The sequence below is a fragment of the Salmo trutta genome, chromosome 28 (genome assembly GCF_901001165.1).
Source record: "Salmo trutta chromosome 28, fSalTru1.1, whole genome shotgun sequence".
NCBI lineage: Eukaryota > Metazoa > Chordata > Actinopteri > Salmoniformes > Salmonidae > Salmo > Salmo trutta.
In genome coordinates, this window is record NC_042984.1 from 25,538,739 (window position 1) to 25,554,107 (window position 15,369).

At 44.1% G+C, this 15,369-nt stretch overlaps 1 protein-coding gene across 3 annotated transcripts in view; it reads right to left on the reverse strand.

Moving 5' to 3' along the window:
* LOC115165862 (E3 ubiquitin-protein ligase MIB2) overlaps positions 1-15,369 on the reverse strand; it is a 100,739-nt gene that overhangs the window by 63,913 nt on the left and 21,457 nt on the right. For all 3 annotated transcript variants that reach the window (XM_029719305.1, XM_029719306.1, XM_029719304.1), the window contains exons 2-3: positions 12,788-13,186; positions 9,276-9,447 (exon numbers count right to left, since the gene is read on the reverse strand). In XM_029719305.1, the coding sequence (XP_029575165.1) occupies positions 9,276-9,447; positions 12,788-13,010 (395 nt within the window). In that variant the 5' untranslated portion in view covers positions 13,011-13,186. The remainder of the gene's footprint in view (positions 1-9,275; positions 9,448-12,787; positions 13,187-15,369) is intronic.

The following is a 15,369-nucleotide window of genomic DNA, read 5'->3' on the forward strand; positions in this document are numbered from 1 at the left end:
GGAGGTGTACCTGTGGATATATACTGCTCATAAAAATAAAGGGAACACTTAAACAACACAATGTAACTCCAAGTCAATCACACTTCTGTGAAATCAAACTGTCCACTTAGGAAGCAACACTGATTGACAATACATTTCACATGCTGTTGTGCAAATGGAATAGACAACAGGTGTAAATTATAGGCAATAAGCAAGACACCCCCAATAAAGGAGTGGTTCTGCAGGTGGGGACCACAGACTACTTCTCAGTTCCTATGCTTCCTGGCTGATGTTTTGGTCACTTTTGAATGCTGGCGGTGCTTTCACTCTAGTGGTAGCATGAGACAGAGTCTACAACCCACACAAGTGGCTCAGGTAGTGCAGCTCATCCAGGATGGCACATCAATGCGAGCTGTGGCAAGAAGGTTTGCTGTGTCTGTCAGCGTAGTGTCCAGAGCATGGAGGCGCTACCAGGAGACAGGCCAGTACATCAGGAGATGTGGAGGAGGCCGTAGGAGGGCAACAACCCAGCAGCAGGACCGCTACCTCCGCCTTTGTGCAAGGAGGAGCAGGAGGAGCACTGCCAGAGCCCTGCAAAATGACCTCCAGCAGGCCACAAATGTGCATGTGTCTGCTCAAACGGTCAGAAACAGACTCCATGAGGGTGGTATGAGGGCCTGACGTCCACAGGTGGGGGTTGTGCTTACAGCCCAACACCGTGCAGGACGTTTGGCATTTGCCAGAGAACACCAAGATTGGCAAATTCGCCATTGGCGCCCTGTGCTCGTCACAGATGAAAGCAGGTTCACACTGAGCACATGTGACAGACTTAACAGAGTCTGGAGACGCCGTGGAGAACGTTCTGCTGCCTGCAACATCCTCCAGCATGACCGGTTTGGTGGTGGGTCAGTCATGGTGTGGGATGGCATTTCTTTGGGGGGCCGCACAGCCCTCCATGTGCTCGCCAGAGGTAGCCTGACTGCCATTAGGCACCGACATGAGATCCTCAGACCCCTTGTGAGACCATATGCTGGTGCGGTTGGCCTTGGGTTCCTCCTAATGCAAGACAATGCTAGACCTCATGTGGCTGGAGTGTGTCAGCAGTTCCTGCAAGAGGAAGGCATTGATGCTATGAACTGGCCCGCCCGTTCCCCAGACCTGAATCCAATTGAGCACATCTGGGACATCATGTCTCGCTCCATCCACCAACGCCACGTTGCACCACAGACTGTCCAGGAGTTGGCGGATGCTTTAGTCCAGGTCTGGGAGGAGATCCCTCAGGAGACCATCCGCCACCTCATCAGGAGCATGCCCAGGCGTTGTAGGGAGGTCATACAGGCACGTGGAGGCCAATCACACTACTGAGACTCATTTTGACTTGTTTTAAGGACATTACATCAAAAGTTGGATCAGCCTGTAGTGTGGTTTTCCACTTTAATTTTGAGTGTGACTCCAAATCCAGACCTCCATGGGTTGATACATTGGATTTCCATTGATTATTTTTGTGTGATTTTGTTGTCAGCACATTCAACTATGTAAAGAAAAAAGTATTTAATAAGATTATTTATTTCATTCAGATCTAGGATGTTGTTGTTTAAGTGTTCCCTTTATTTTTTTGAGCAGTGTATTTCAAGACCTACCTTCAAACTCAGTGCCTCTTTGCTTGACATCATGGGAAAAGCAAACGAAACCAAGACCTCAGAAAAAAAATTGTAAACCTCCACAAGTCTGGTTCATCCTTGGGAGCAATTTCCAAATGCCTGAAGTTACCACGTTCATCTGTACAAACAATAGTACGCAAGTATAAACACCATGGGACCACGCAGCAATCATAGCGCTCAGGAAGGAGATGCGTTCTGTCTCCTAGAGATGAACATACTTTTGTGCGAAAAGTGCAAATCAATCCCTGAACAACAGCTAAGGACCTTGTGAAGATGCTGGAGGAAACAGGTACAAAAGTATCTATATCCACAGTAAAACGAGTCCTATAACCGACATAAACTGAAAGGCCGCTCAGCAAAGAAGAAGCCACTGCTCCAAAACCACCATAAAAAAGCCAGACTACAGTTTGCAACTGCACATGGGAACAAAGATCGTACTTTTCGGAGAAATGTCCTCTGGTCTGATGAAACAAAAATAGAACTGTTTGGCCATAATGACCATCGTTATGTTTGGAGGAAAAAGGGGGAGGCTTGCAAGCTGAAGAACATCATCCCAACCGTGAAGCACGGTGGTGGCAGCATCATGTTGTGGGGGTGCTTTTCTGCAGGAGGGACTGGTGCACTTCACAAAATAGATGGCATCATCAAGAAGGAAAATGATGTGGATATATTGAAGCAACATCTCAAGACCTGAGTCAGGAAGTTAAAGCTTAGTCGCAAATGGGTTTTCCAAATGGACAATGACCCCAAGCATACTTCCAAAGCTGTGGCAAAATGGCTTAAGGACAACAAAGTCAAGGTATTGGAGTGGCCATCACAAAGCCCTGACCTCAATCCTAAAGACAATTTGTGGGCAGAACTGAAAGTGTGTGCGAGCAAGGAGGCCTACAAACCTGACTCGGTTACTTATACCAGCTCTGTCTGTGATGAGGAATGGGCCAAAATTATTTTAACGTATTGTGGGAAGCTTGTGGAATGCTACCCAAAACATTTGACCCAAGTTAAACAATTTAAAGGCAATGCTACCAAATACTAATTGAGTGTATGTAAACTTTTGACCCACTGGGAATGTGATGAAAAAATAAAAGCTGAAATAAATCATTCCCTCTACTATTATTCTGACATTTCACATTCTTAAAATCAAGTGGTGATCCTAACTGACCTAAGACAGGGAATTTTTACTAGGATTAAATGTCAGGAATTGTGAAAAACTGAGTTTAAATGTATTTGGCTAAGGTGTATGTAAACTTCCGACTTCAACTGTACATATGAAATGAGTAAAGCAGTATGTAACCATTATTAAAGTGACTAGTGTTCCATTATTGAGGTGACCAGTGACATTGAAGAGGTGCTGTTGTGCTTTCACCACACTGTCTGTGTGGTTGGACCATTTCAGATTGTCAGTGATGTGTACGCTGAGGAACTTGAAGCTTTCACCGTCTCCACTGTGGTCCCTAAAACTGTTGTTACACTAAGGTTTTTATTATTTTATTTTGCTCTTACTGTAGTACTGTAGCCCACTCCCGACTGGTCACGTTGTACAGCGCCTGAGTGGCGCAACGGTCTAAGACACTGCATAGCAGTGCAAGCTGTGTTGCTACAGATGCTGGTTCAATACCCGTGCCGGCCTCAACTGGGAGACCCATGAGATGACTGTAGGTTTTTGGTTTCTCTCCCTCTAAAAACAGAAATGAATCATTCTAAATAACAAACTAGCTCCCCACCTCGCCACACTGGGTAGCACAGAGCAACACCAAGGGGCATTACACTAATAATAGCGATGACTAGGGAAACGTTCCCACTGTTCTTAGCGCCAGTCTGCAAGTTCAAACTAAAACAATGTAACTGATAATGGCATCTTTATGCTTTCATTAATAAAATAAATGATAAAAATACTATTTTTCAAAATGCCGATGTTTATTTAGTTATGGATCCATAACGAATTACTGTGGGAATAAATATCAGAATTACAGAAATATCCTCCAATCCTCTAATTGTAATTATTGGTGGAGAGTCACGTCATATTTTTCGATATACTGTAGACCTACCGTAGGCGACATGAGTCTCACTAGTGTTGAGTAATGTGCTGTTAAAAGTGGTGTAGGTCTTATTTATTTAAAGAGCATATTGAAGTTAGAAGCAATAGGATTTGAAGCAATAGCCTACAACTATTTTAGCTCCGTTTCGCGCTGCTCTGAGACAAGCATGGGGACTGGTCTTGATAAATCAATGAGATTTTATTTTCACTGAATCTCCGTTTGGGTATTGGTTAAACTACAATTATACAATTAGGGTGTAGAAATGTTATACTCTTAGTATAATGTTTATTTAACTTGGCAAGTTAGTTAAGAACAAATTCTTATTTACAAGGACAGCCTACTCCTTTCCTCCCCTTCGGGGAATTGAACCCCCGTGTCCCGCATGCATGCACGACACGAGGATTCTTTAGCTAAATAGCCCAGTACTGTGGCCTACTCCCGACCGTTACGTTGTACAGTGCCATATTTTATACAGTGCGTTTTTCTTGGAATAGAAACACCATATTAATCAAAGGTATTAAGCAAAATGTCTTAAAAATCTGTCCCATATACTATGTTCTTACAAAAAAAGGTTTTAAATTCTCTAGTACAGCCACTATTGAAGGCTATCAAATGCTTCTCAAAGATGCCCTCTGGTTGTAAAACTAGAACTAATGGTAGCAGTGGTTGGCACTTAAATAACGTGTCATAGAATTCTGCGGCACCACGCAACAACTTTTAAAGGACAAACCACTTTATACGTCAATGTTATTCTCAGGAGGCTACCTGGAACATATACCAGTCCACGTGATCAAAACAATCGTGAAGCATGTATTCCAATTAATCAGACCAGTGTTGAATAGACGTTATCCCGGGTACTTTCTGTTTGAATTTCTGCCTATAGGAAGGGAGGAGCAAAATGGAGTCGTGATCTGATTTGCCGAAGGGAGGGCGGGGAGGGCCTTGTAGGCATCCCGGAAGGGGGAGTAGCAGTGGTCAAGCATTTTAGAAACGCAAGTCCTACATTCAATGTGTTGATAGAACTTTGGTAGCATTTTTCTCAAATTTGCTTTGTTAACATCCCCCAGCTACAATAAATGCAGCCTCAGAATATGGGGTTTCCAGTTTGCACAGTCCAGTGTAATTCCTTGAGGGCCGTCATGATATCGGCTTGAGGGGGAATACACACGGCTGTGACTATAAACGAAGAGGATTTTCTTGGGAGGTAATACGGTCGGCATATCATTGTGAGGTATTCTAGGTCGGGTGAACAAAAGGACTTGAGTTTTGTTATGTTATGACAAATCACACCATGAGTATTTAATCATGAAACATAAACCACCGCCTTTCTTCTTCCTGGAGAGTTCTTTATTCCTGTCTGAGTGATGTACTGAGAACCCAGCTGGCTGCATGGTCAGGGACAGTATATCCGGAGAGAGCCATGATTCCATGAAACAGTATGTTACAGTCCCTGATGTCTCTCTGGAAGGAAATCCTCGACCCTGAGCTAGTCTACTTTATTGTCCAGAGACAAAACCTTAGCGAGTAATATACTCAGAAGCGGTGGATGATGTAAATTCTGAATACCTCTTCTCTGCCGAAGCAACTTGGAGCAGCCTCTGGAATAAGTTAAATTGCCCTGGGGGGGTACGAACAAAGGATCCAATTTGGGAAAGTCGGATTCCTGGTCGTAATGCTGGTGATTTACCGCCGCTATGATATCCAAAAGTTATTTCCGGCTGTATGTAATAACACCAAAAAATGTCTGGGCTAATAATGTAAGAAATAAAACATTTTTTTTTAAAAAAACGTAAAAGTTGCTTAGGAGCTAGAAGCAGAGCTACCATGGCTATCGGCGCCATATAATAGTCTTTGGCTAAAATGCTGCTAGCGGTAGCCACCCTTTGCATTCACAGCTTCACTTGGAATGCTTTTCCAACAGTGTTGAAGGAGTTCCCACATATGCTGAGCACATTTTGGCTGCTTTTCCTTCACTCTATGGTCCAACTAATCCCAAACCATCTCAATTGGGTTGAGGTTGGGTGATTGTGGAGGCCAGGTCATTAGATGCAGCACTTCATCACTCTCCTTCTTGGTCAAATAACCCTTACACAGCCTGGAGGTGTTTTGGGTCATTGTCCTGTTGAAAAACAAATGATAATCCCACTAAGCCCAAACCAGATGGGATGGCGTAACGCTACAGAATGCTGTGGTAGCCATGCTGTTCAAGTGTGCCTTGAATTCTAAATAAATCACCGACAGTGTCACCACCAAAGCACCCCCACCTCCATGCTTCACGGTGGGAACCACACATGCTGAGATCATCCGTTCCCCTACTGTCTCACAAAGACACGGCGGTTGGAACCAAAAATCTCAAATTTAGACTCATCAGACCAAAGGACAGATTTCCACTAGTCTAATGTCAATTGCTTGTGTTTCTTGATCCAAGCAAGTCTCTTCTTATTATTGACGTCCTTTAGTAGTGGTTTCTTTGTAGCAATTTGACCATGAAGGCATGATTCACGCAGTCTCCTTTGAACAGTTGATGTTGAGATGTGTCTGTTGAACTCTGAAGCATTCATTAGAGGCTGGTAACTCTAATGAACTTATCCCCTGCAGCAGAGGTAACTCTGGGTTTTCCTTTCCTGTGGTGGTCCTCGTGAAAGCCAGGTTCATCAAAGATCTTGACATTTTACAGATTGACTGACCTTCATGTCTGAAAGTAATGATGGACTGTCATTTCTCTTTGCTTATTTGAGCTGTTCTTGCCATAATATGGACTTGCTATTTTACCAAATAGGGCTATCTTCTGTATACCACCCCTATCTTGTCACAACACAACTGATTGGCTCAAACGCATTAAGAAGGTATGAAATTCCACAAATTAACTTTAGGCACACCTGTTAATTGAAATGCATTCCAGGTGACTACCTCATGAAGCTGGTTGAGAGAATGCCAAAAGCTGTCATCAAGGCAAAGGGTGGCTATTTGAAGAATCTCAAATATAAAATATATTTTGATTTGTTTAACACTTTTTTGGTTACTACATGATTCCATATGTGTTATTTCATAGTTTTGATGTCTTCACTATTATTCTACAATGTAGAAAATAGTCAAAATAAAGAAAAATCCTTGAATGAGTAGGTGTGTCCAAACTTTTTGACTGGTACTGTATAAATTTGATTCTTGCGATACAGGCATATCGCGTAATATAATACATTCTATAATTAATTCGATATATCGCCCAACCCTACTTCAGTGTGTAATAAATGACATCAACAGTACATTTAAACCAGAAATGGGATCCAATGGTTGGATATAGACGTTGACTAATTTAGTCACCATTGTCTACCTTTATCTCCTCCTGTATCTCCATTCATATCGACAATAATGAAACATTTTACAGATAAGCTTTTTGAAAGACGAATGCAACGTCCCATAATAAGCTTGTATGGTATGGGTGGAAGCTGCTGGAGTATGTCTAAAATGCTCATGGCATGATCTAATGACGTATGGATGAGTTATGGTATGATGAGGTGTTGAAATATAAATGACCGGCTATATTTCATGCATATGGCATATTTGGCCAAAGGAGAACTGAAACTGGTTCAGCCTCCCACCTGACACCAATGTAGCGAATTTAGAATGATGCCAATGGGAGTCATAGTTCAAATAAATTAATGCAGACTCAGTGGGCTTCTCTAAAGACATGTGCTGTACCTCATGAGCTGTGTGAATACAAAAGGCACAAGTGTCTGAAATAGGCTAAGTAGCGAGGCCTAAAGAGAACTGAGAAAGACCATCAATGACTCTTTGTATGTATCATTGTTGACGACATCTGTTTCTCAGAATCCTCAGTGGTCACGGTGGGAAAACATTCGTAGAATCAGCTTAATAAAATGTTCTCCATCGGGATGTGGGTTGCATAAGAGCCCGTCTGTTCACTACGAGTTGTTTTCCTTGCCACGTCTGCCCTCCACTCATCACATTGCTGTCCTCTCTTGCCAAGGCCAGAGATGTCTGAAGGGTCTATCACATCACTGCAGGCCCACTAACTTCAGCTGAGTGACATTCTTTCATTCCACTTTAGACTAACTGCTCCATTCATGCTTAAAGATGTCTCAAGAGAGAAGGCGCTGAGATTCATAACGCATTTGTACTGGGGTGACAGATCCCTTCAGAGACCCACTTCAAATTTGAACCTTCCCTCTGTTGTTTTGGCATCCAGATTGGGGCATTCAGGAGTTGTTGGTTCAATTCCTGCACGGACCACATGCACTAAACATGTGTTAACCATCAGCCATTTTGGGTCAAAATCAAACAATCGTTGCATTTCAAAACCTCCATCATTCATGCACAGGATTCAACTACTGAGATATCTAATCCTGCATTTGCCTTTACCTCTCTGCTCTGTTTGTTGATATAGAGAAGTTAATGTGTTTGTGGGAGTAATTTCAGAAATGGTGAAGTAACCAAATAATGGCCTTTTGTTTCCCTCAACACAAAGCAGCAGTTTGGTGGTGTGTATGTTTACTACTCTCAAATCGGATCAACACACCCACCAGATGTATCAAGCTTTTTACTGAAGCCAGTGATATAAGTAGAAGATAGACATCTATTCAAAGGTTGAGATTTGCGGTCTAGTAAGGTAGCGAGCGTAAGTCCTCTGGTGGGGCTGAGCAGACTGATATAAGTAGAAGAAGATAAATCTATTTAAAGGTTGAGATTTGTAATCTTGTCAGGTAGCTAGAGTAAGTCCTACAGTGGGGCTGAGTAGTTTGTAAACATCCTCAAAATAACAAGACCGATAAGACCTTATAGTAGTCTTCTTGGGGCAAACTGCTGTCCACTAGTGTTTTCAAAGGACAGAAATCCAACATTTAGCCTTGTGTTTACTCTCCCATCAGCTTTCAAGTCATGAAGTCCAGACTTCACTCGATGTGACACAAAGCAGTCACATTTAAATCAGATCTTATAAAAGCATGCAGGCCCAATGTGAAATCAATACCGTAGACTAGAGAAACTGAGGCGGGAGTCAAAGTGAGAGGGGAAGGAGCCTCTGTCAGACTGTATTGTACTGTACAGAATATGAGAGCTGACCGTCAGTGACAAATACATTTTCTCTATATGAGAGAATAATTTCAAAAAAAGAATGCTTTTTTTGCATGTCAAGATGAAGACTCATTCATTCAGTAGTCCAGGCTACTTTAACCCTAAAAATGGAATAAACCTAAGCAGCAATGACATGCAGCCATTGAAGGTTTGGTGGGCTTGTTCTCTGACACAGTTCCTCTTTATTTTGCCCTAATGTCTTTCGCAATGTCTATGGACATTGCGAAAGAAAGCCTTCAAAAGCCTTCACTCACTTGAGGAAACTGTAACTATGTAATGAAATGTGTAACAATCGCAGATAAGAGGGAATTGGTGCCATATAAGGAATTACTGTACCATTGGCCAACAGTATTCTGCGTGGCATCACTAAACATATTTGCTTAAGTACTGTTCTCCCATATAGTGTTTTAGCTATGTCTGTATAATACTGGGTGTGTTGCACTAAATGATGGGGGAAATTGGGAATTCTTGAGAAAAGATGTGGGGGGGTGACCATGGTACTCACGGTTGGGAGTGGGCGGTTTCATAGCGTTCAAAGGCGTGGCCCAGGTCGTGCTTGTTATTCATGTAACACTGCGTGCACAGGTCGTAGTCAAAGCACACCTTACACTTCCAGCGCATCCCCATGATGCCATGCTTCTTGCAGCTGTCACAGATGATGTTGGAGTGGCGCACACCTGAGACAGAGAAAAGAGGAGAGAGAGCGAGAGAGTTAGAGAGAGGTGGAAGGAGGTCAAGACAGCCTAGCAAATGAGACGCTTTGACTGATGAAAGAGATGTCGAGAGATGCTGCTCTTCCTCATCCCTCTCCCTTGCTCTCCTTCTCCCCCTTTTTTAGACTAAAATTGAAGCCTTATTGGCTTCTGAGGCAGAAAAATGGCGTCTTTAATGGTGCAAAATGCAGACTAATCCTGCCTTAGCACTTGGCATTTGATTCTAAAACAGGGCTATATTGCCTGTCTCTATTTTTGAGTCGAAAGGAAATGGAGATGGAGAAAGATGCCCTTTGCTCTGCGATGCTAAGTAAACATGAGCTTGAGGAAGCTTGCTTGAGTCATAGAGATGAGACATAAATACCTAAAAATAAAAAATGATATACAAAAAAAATTCATCAAACTTGAATATAGTTTAAAGCTGGGACTCAATTCAGAGCAAAATGTGCTGGACAGCGGACAATGATGCTTTTAAAGGCAATTTCCCCGACTTTCGCAGAGATCACATTCACGGTAAATAATGTGCATGTTTCCTCAATCGGAAATGTCCTTTAAAGGTCAAGCTTGCATGGATTAGATTGAATCCCGGCCTCACTGAATATGGTTTTATATACAGTAGGTTGTTTTATACACAAGTACTAGGGATGGGCACAGTTAATCGAATATCTCGATATCTGAAAGGACATTAGTATTTGATTACTTGAGTGAGTGTGCATTTTTGGAGAGAAAAATTATTGTAGGCCTATTTTAACAATGAAAAAGCTTTGTTATAAATTAAATTAGATGATCCTAGTGATATTGTTACCTTCAGGGATATACCATGACATTTGAAATGCTTAATAAAACAAACTTGTGAATGTAGTATTTATAACTGCATTGCACTACTGCTGCACATTTACCCTCCAGTATGCACTGACCTCGGGAATGCTATTTCCCCCGCTTCAAATAGCAATTACAGGCGAACAACTAACAGAGTTTCCACAAGACCTGACACAGATCAATGCAAAACCTTTTCATAACAGAATCAGTTCTATTGTCAAACTTCTCTTTCACTGTTGCTTTTAGCCAAAAACTACAGAGAAAAGCAACTCGGCAGTGAGTGTTGCAACCGAGGACAGAGGATTTTTACGCTCTACCATTCTGTGAGCTTGTGTGGCCCACCACTTCGCGGCTGAGCCGTTGTTGCTACTAGACGTTTCCACTTCACAATAACAGCACTTACAGCTGACCGGGGCACCTCTAGCAGGGGAGAAATTTGACGAACTGACTTGCTGGAAATGAGGCAATCTATAACGCTGCTCCTGAGTGGCGCAGCGGTCTAAGGCACTGTATCTCAGTGCTTGAGGCGTCACTACAGACCCTGGTTTGATTCCAGGCTGTATCACAACCAGCCGTGATTGAGAGTCCTATAGGGCGGCGCACAATTGGCCCAGCGTCGTCTGGGTTAGGGTTTGGCCGGGATAGGACATCATTGTAAATAAGAATTTGTTCTTAACTGACTTGCCTAGTTAAATAAAGGTTAAATAAAATACAAAATAAATAAAAAACGGTGCCACGTTGAAAGTCAGAGCTCTTCAGTAAGGCCATTCTTCTTCAGCCAATGTTTGTCTATGGCGATTGCATGGCTGTGTGCTCGATTTTAAATCCATTAATTTGAAGGGGTGTCCACATACATTTGTACACTGCTCAAAAAAATTAAGGGAACACTTAAACAACACAATGTAACTCCAAGTCAATCACACTTCTGTGAAATCAAACTGTCCACTTAGGAAGCAACACTGATTGACAATACATTTCACATGCTGTTGTGCAAATGGAATAGACAACAGGTGGAAATTATAGGCAATTAGCAAGACACCCCCAATAAAGGAGTGGTTCTGCAGGTGGTGACCACAGACCACTTCTCAGTTCTTATGCTTCCTGGCTGATGTTTTGGTCACTTTTGAATGCTGGCGGTGCTTTCACTCTAGTGGTAGCATGAGACGGAGTCTACAACTCACACAAGTGGCTCAGGTAGTGCAGCTCATCCAGGATGGCACATCAATGCGAGCTGTGGCAAGAAGGTTTGCTGTGTCTGTCAGCGTAGTGTCCAGGCGCTACCAGGAGACAGGCCAGTACATCAGGAGACGTGGAGGAGGCCGTAAGAGGGCAACAACCCAGCAGCAGGACCGCTACCTCCGCCTTTGTGCAAGGAGGAGCAGGAGGAGCACTGCCAGAGCCCTGCAAAATGACCTCCAGCAGGCCACAAATGTGCATGTGTCTGCTCAAACGGTCAGAAACAGACTCCATGAGGGTGGTATGAGGGCCCAACGTCCACAGGTGGGGGTTGTGCTTACAGCCCAACACCGTGCAGGACGTTTGGCATTTGTCAGAGAACACCAAGATTGGCAAATTCGCCACTGGCGCCCTGTGCTCTTCACAGATGAAAGCAGGTTCACATTGAGCACGTGACAGAGTCTGGAGACGCCGTGGAGAACTTTCTGCTGCCTGCAACATCCTCCAGCATGACCGGTTTGGCGGTGGGTCAGTCATGGTGTGGGGTGGCATTTCTTTGGGGTGTGGGGTGGCATTTCATGTGCTCGCCAGAGGTAGCCTGACTGCCATTAGGTACCGACATGAGATCCTCAGACCCCTTGTGAGACCATATGCTGGTGCGGTTGGCCTTGGGTTCCTCCTAATGCAAGACAATGCTAGACCTCATGTGGCTGGAGTGTGTCAGCAGTTCCTGCAAGAGGAAGGCATTGATGCTATGGACTGGCCCGCCCGTTCCCCAGACCTGAATCCAATTGAGCACATCTGGGACATCATGTCTCGCTCCATCCACCAATGCCACGTTGCACCACAGACTGTCCAGGAGTTGGCGGATGCTTTAGTCCAGGTCTGGGAGGAGATCCCTCAGGAGACCATTCGCCACCTCATCAGGAGCATGCCCAGGCGTTGTAGGGAGGTCATACAGGCACGTGGAGGCCACACACACTACTGAGCCTCATTTTGACTTGTTTTAAGGACATTACATCAAAGTTGTATCAGCCTGTAGTGTGGTTTTCCACTTTAATTTTGAGTGTGACTCCAAATCCAGACCTCCATGGGTTGATAAATTGGATTTCCATTGATTATTTTTGTGTGATTTTGTTGTCAGCACATTCAACTATGTAAAGAAAAAAGTATTTAATAAGATTATTTCATTCATTCAGATCTAGGATGTGTTATTTTAGTGTTCCCTTAATTTTTTTGAGCAGTGTATATATAGTGTAACTTGTGTGTTTAAAAACCTGTGGTGGGGTGATCAGGGCTCAGTGCTCACCAATCTGGGCGTTGTCGTAGAGCAGCAGGTCGTAGGAGCCTTGGTAGCCTGTGCGGTAGTTGGTGCGTGTGCCGCTGTCCCACTGCACCACCACCGTCTTGTCGGGCGTGGTGGTGCTGCCCTGCCGCCCGATCTCCACCACTGTGCCCACGTGGCCGTCACCGTCATCCTGGTTCCCCCACTTCCAGTCCAGACCACGCACCACGCGCATGCCTACCTCCATGCTTCCTCTGGGGCCTGCCAGGCCCGAGGGCCACGGCCTGGTGGGGTCGCCTCCGCTGCTGCTGTTGCCGCTGCTGCTGCGCCTACGGGGCCTGTGCAGGGCAGGCCGGACCCGCACCGAGGGCAGGGTAGGCACCACAGGTGGAACGAGGGGCTCCGGGACCAGATCAGGGGTGACTGAGGGGAGAAAGAGAGAAAAGAAAAAATACAAAATCAGTTGGGGCGCTGTCTACCAGAGAAGGTGTGAATCATCCGAGGTGGTTTCAACAGGCTTTTCCGTCGCGATGTCGCCGAAGACCCATCCGCTAGCTTTCTGAATCGCTGGGTTTCCCGCTCACCTAGCGTAGTAGCGACTACCGAACGGCTCCCTGACTCACCTATTGCTGCTCATTTGACCCTATGATCACTCAGCTACACATGCCTCTCCCTAATGTCAATATGCCTTGTCTACTGCTGTTTCGGTTAGTTATTATTGTTTTATTTCACTGTAGAGCCCCCAGCCCCGCTCAACATGCCTTAGATAGCTCTCTTGTCCCACCCCCCACACATGCGGACACCTCACCTGGCTTAACTGGTGCCTCCAGAGACAACCTCCCTCATCGTCACTCAATACCTAGGTTTACCTCCACTATACTCACATCCTACCATACCCTTGTCTGTACATGAATCTATTCTACCACGCCCAGAAATCTTCTCCTTTTCTTCTCTGTTCCCAATGCACTAGACGACCAGTTCTTATAGCCTTTAGCCGTACCCTTATCCTACTCCTCCTCTGGTGATGTAGAGGTTAACCCAGGCCCTGTAGCCCCTAGCACTACACCTATTCCCCAGGCACTCTCATTTGTTGACTTCTGTAACCATAAAAGCCTTGGTTTGATCCATGTTAACATCAGAAGCCTCCTCCCTAAGTTTGTTTTATTCACTGCTTTAGCACACTCCGCCAACGCTGATGTCCTAGCCATGTCTGAATCCTAGCTTAGGAAGGCCACCAAAAATTCTGAAATTTCCATTCCCAATTACAACATTTTCCGACAAGATAGAACTGCCAAAGGGGGCGGAGTTGCAATCTACTGCAGAGACAGCCTGCAGAGTTCTGTCATACTATCCAGGTCTGTGCCCAAACAGTTCGAGCTTCTACTTTTAATATGCACCTTTCCAGAAATAAGTCTCTCACCGTTGCCGCTTGTTATAGACCTCCCTCAGCCCCTAGCTGTGCCCTGGATACCATATGTGAATTGATTGCCCCCCATTTAATTTTACAATTTAAGCTTACAATTGGCTCATTCATCCCCCTCCTCTCCCCTGAAACTATTCCCCAGGTCGTCGCTGTAAATGAGAATGTGTTCTCAGTCAACTTACCTGGTAAAATAACGGTAAAATAAAAAAATAAAAAAATAAAAAAATGTATCTTCAGAGTTCGTACTGATGGTTGACCTAAACTGGGATATGCTTCACACCCAGGCCGTCCTACAATCTGAGCCTACAAGTCAACTGGGTTAGACAATCTGGACTAGAGGTCGACCGATTATGATTTTTCCATGCCGATACCGATTATTGGATGACCGGGGGGGGAAAGCCGATACCGATTATTGGAGGATCGAAAAAAGCCGCTGCCGATTATTGGAGGACCGAAAAAAGCCGCTACCGATTATTGGGGGACCGAAAAAAGCCGCTACCGATTATTGGGGGGCCGAAAAAAGCCGATACCGATTATTGGCGGACCGAAAAAAGCCGCTGCCGATTATTGGAGGGCCGGAAAAAGCCGCTGCCGATTATTGGAGGACCGAAAAAAGCCGATGCCGATTAAATCGGCCGATTTTTTCGCTTTTTTTTTTATTTGTAATAATGATAATTACAACAATACTGAATGAACACTTATTTTAACTTATTATAATACATCAATAAAATCAATTTAGCCTCAAATAAATAATGAAACATGTTCAATTTGGTTTAAATAATGCAAAAACAAAGTGTTGGAGAAGAAAGTAAAAGTGCAATATGTGCCATGTAAAAAAGCTAACGTTTAAGTTCCTTGCTCAGAACATGAGAACATATGAAAGTTGGTGGTTCCTTTTAACATGAGTCTTCAATATTCCCAGGTAAGAAGTTTTAGGTTGTAGTTATCATAGGACTATTTCTCTCTATACGATTTGTATTTCATATACCTTTGACTATTGGATGTTCTTATAGGCACTTTAGTATTGCCAGTGTAACAGTATAGCTTCCGTCCCTCTCCTCGCTCCTACCTGGGCTCAAACCAGGAACACGTCGACAACAGCGGTACCCATGTAGAGCAAGGGGAAACAACTACTCCAAGTCTCAGAGCGAGTGATGTTTGAAACGCTATTAGTGCGCACCCG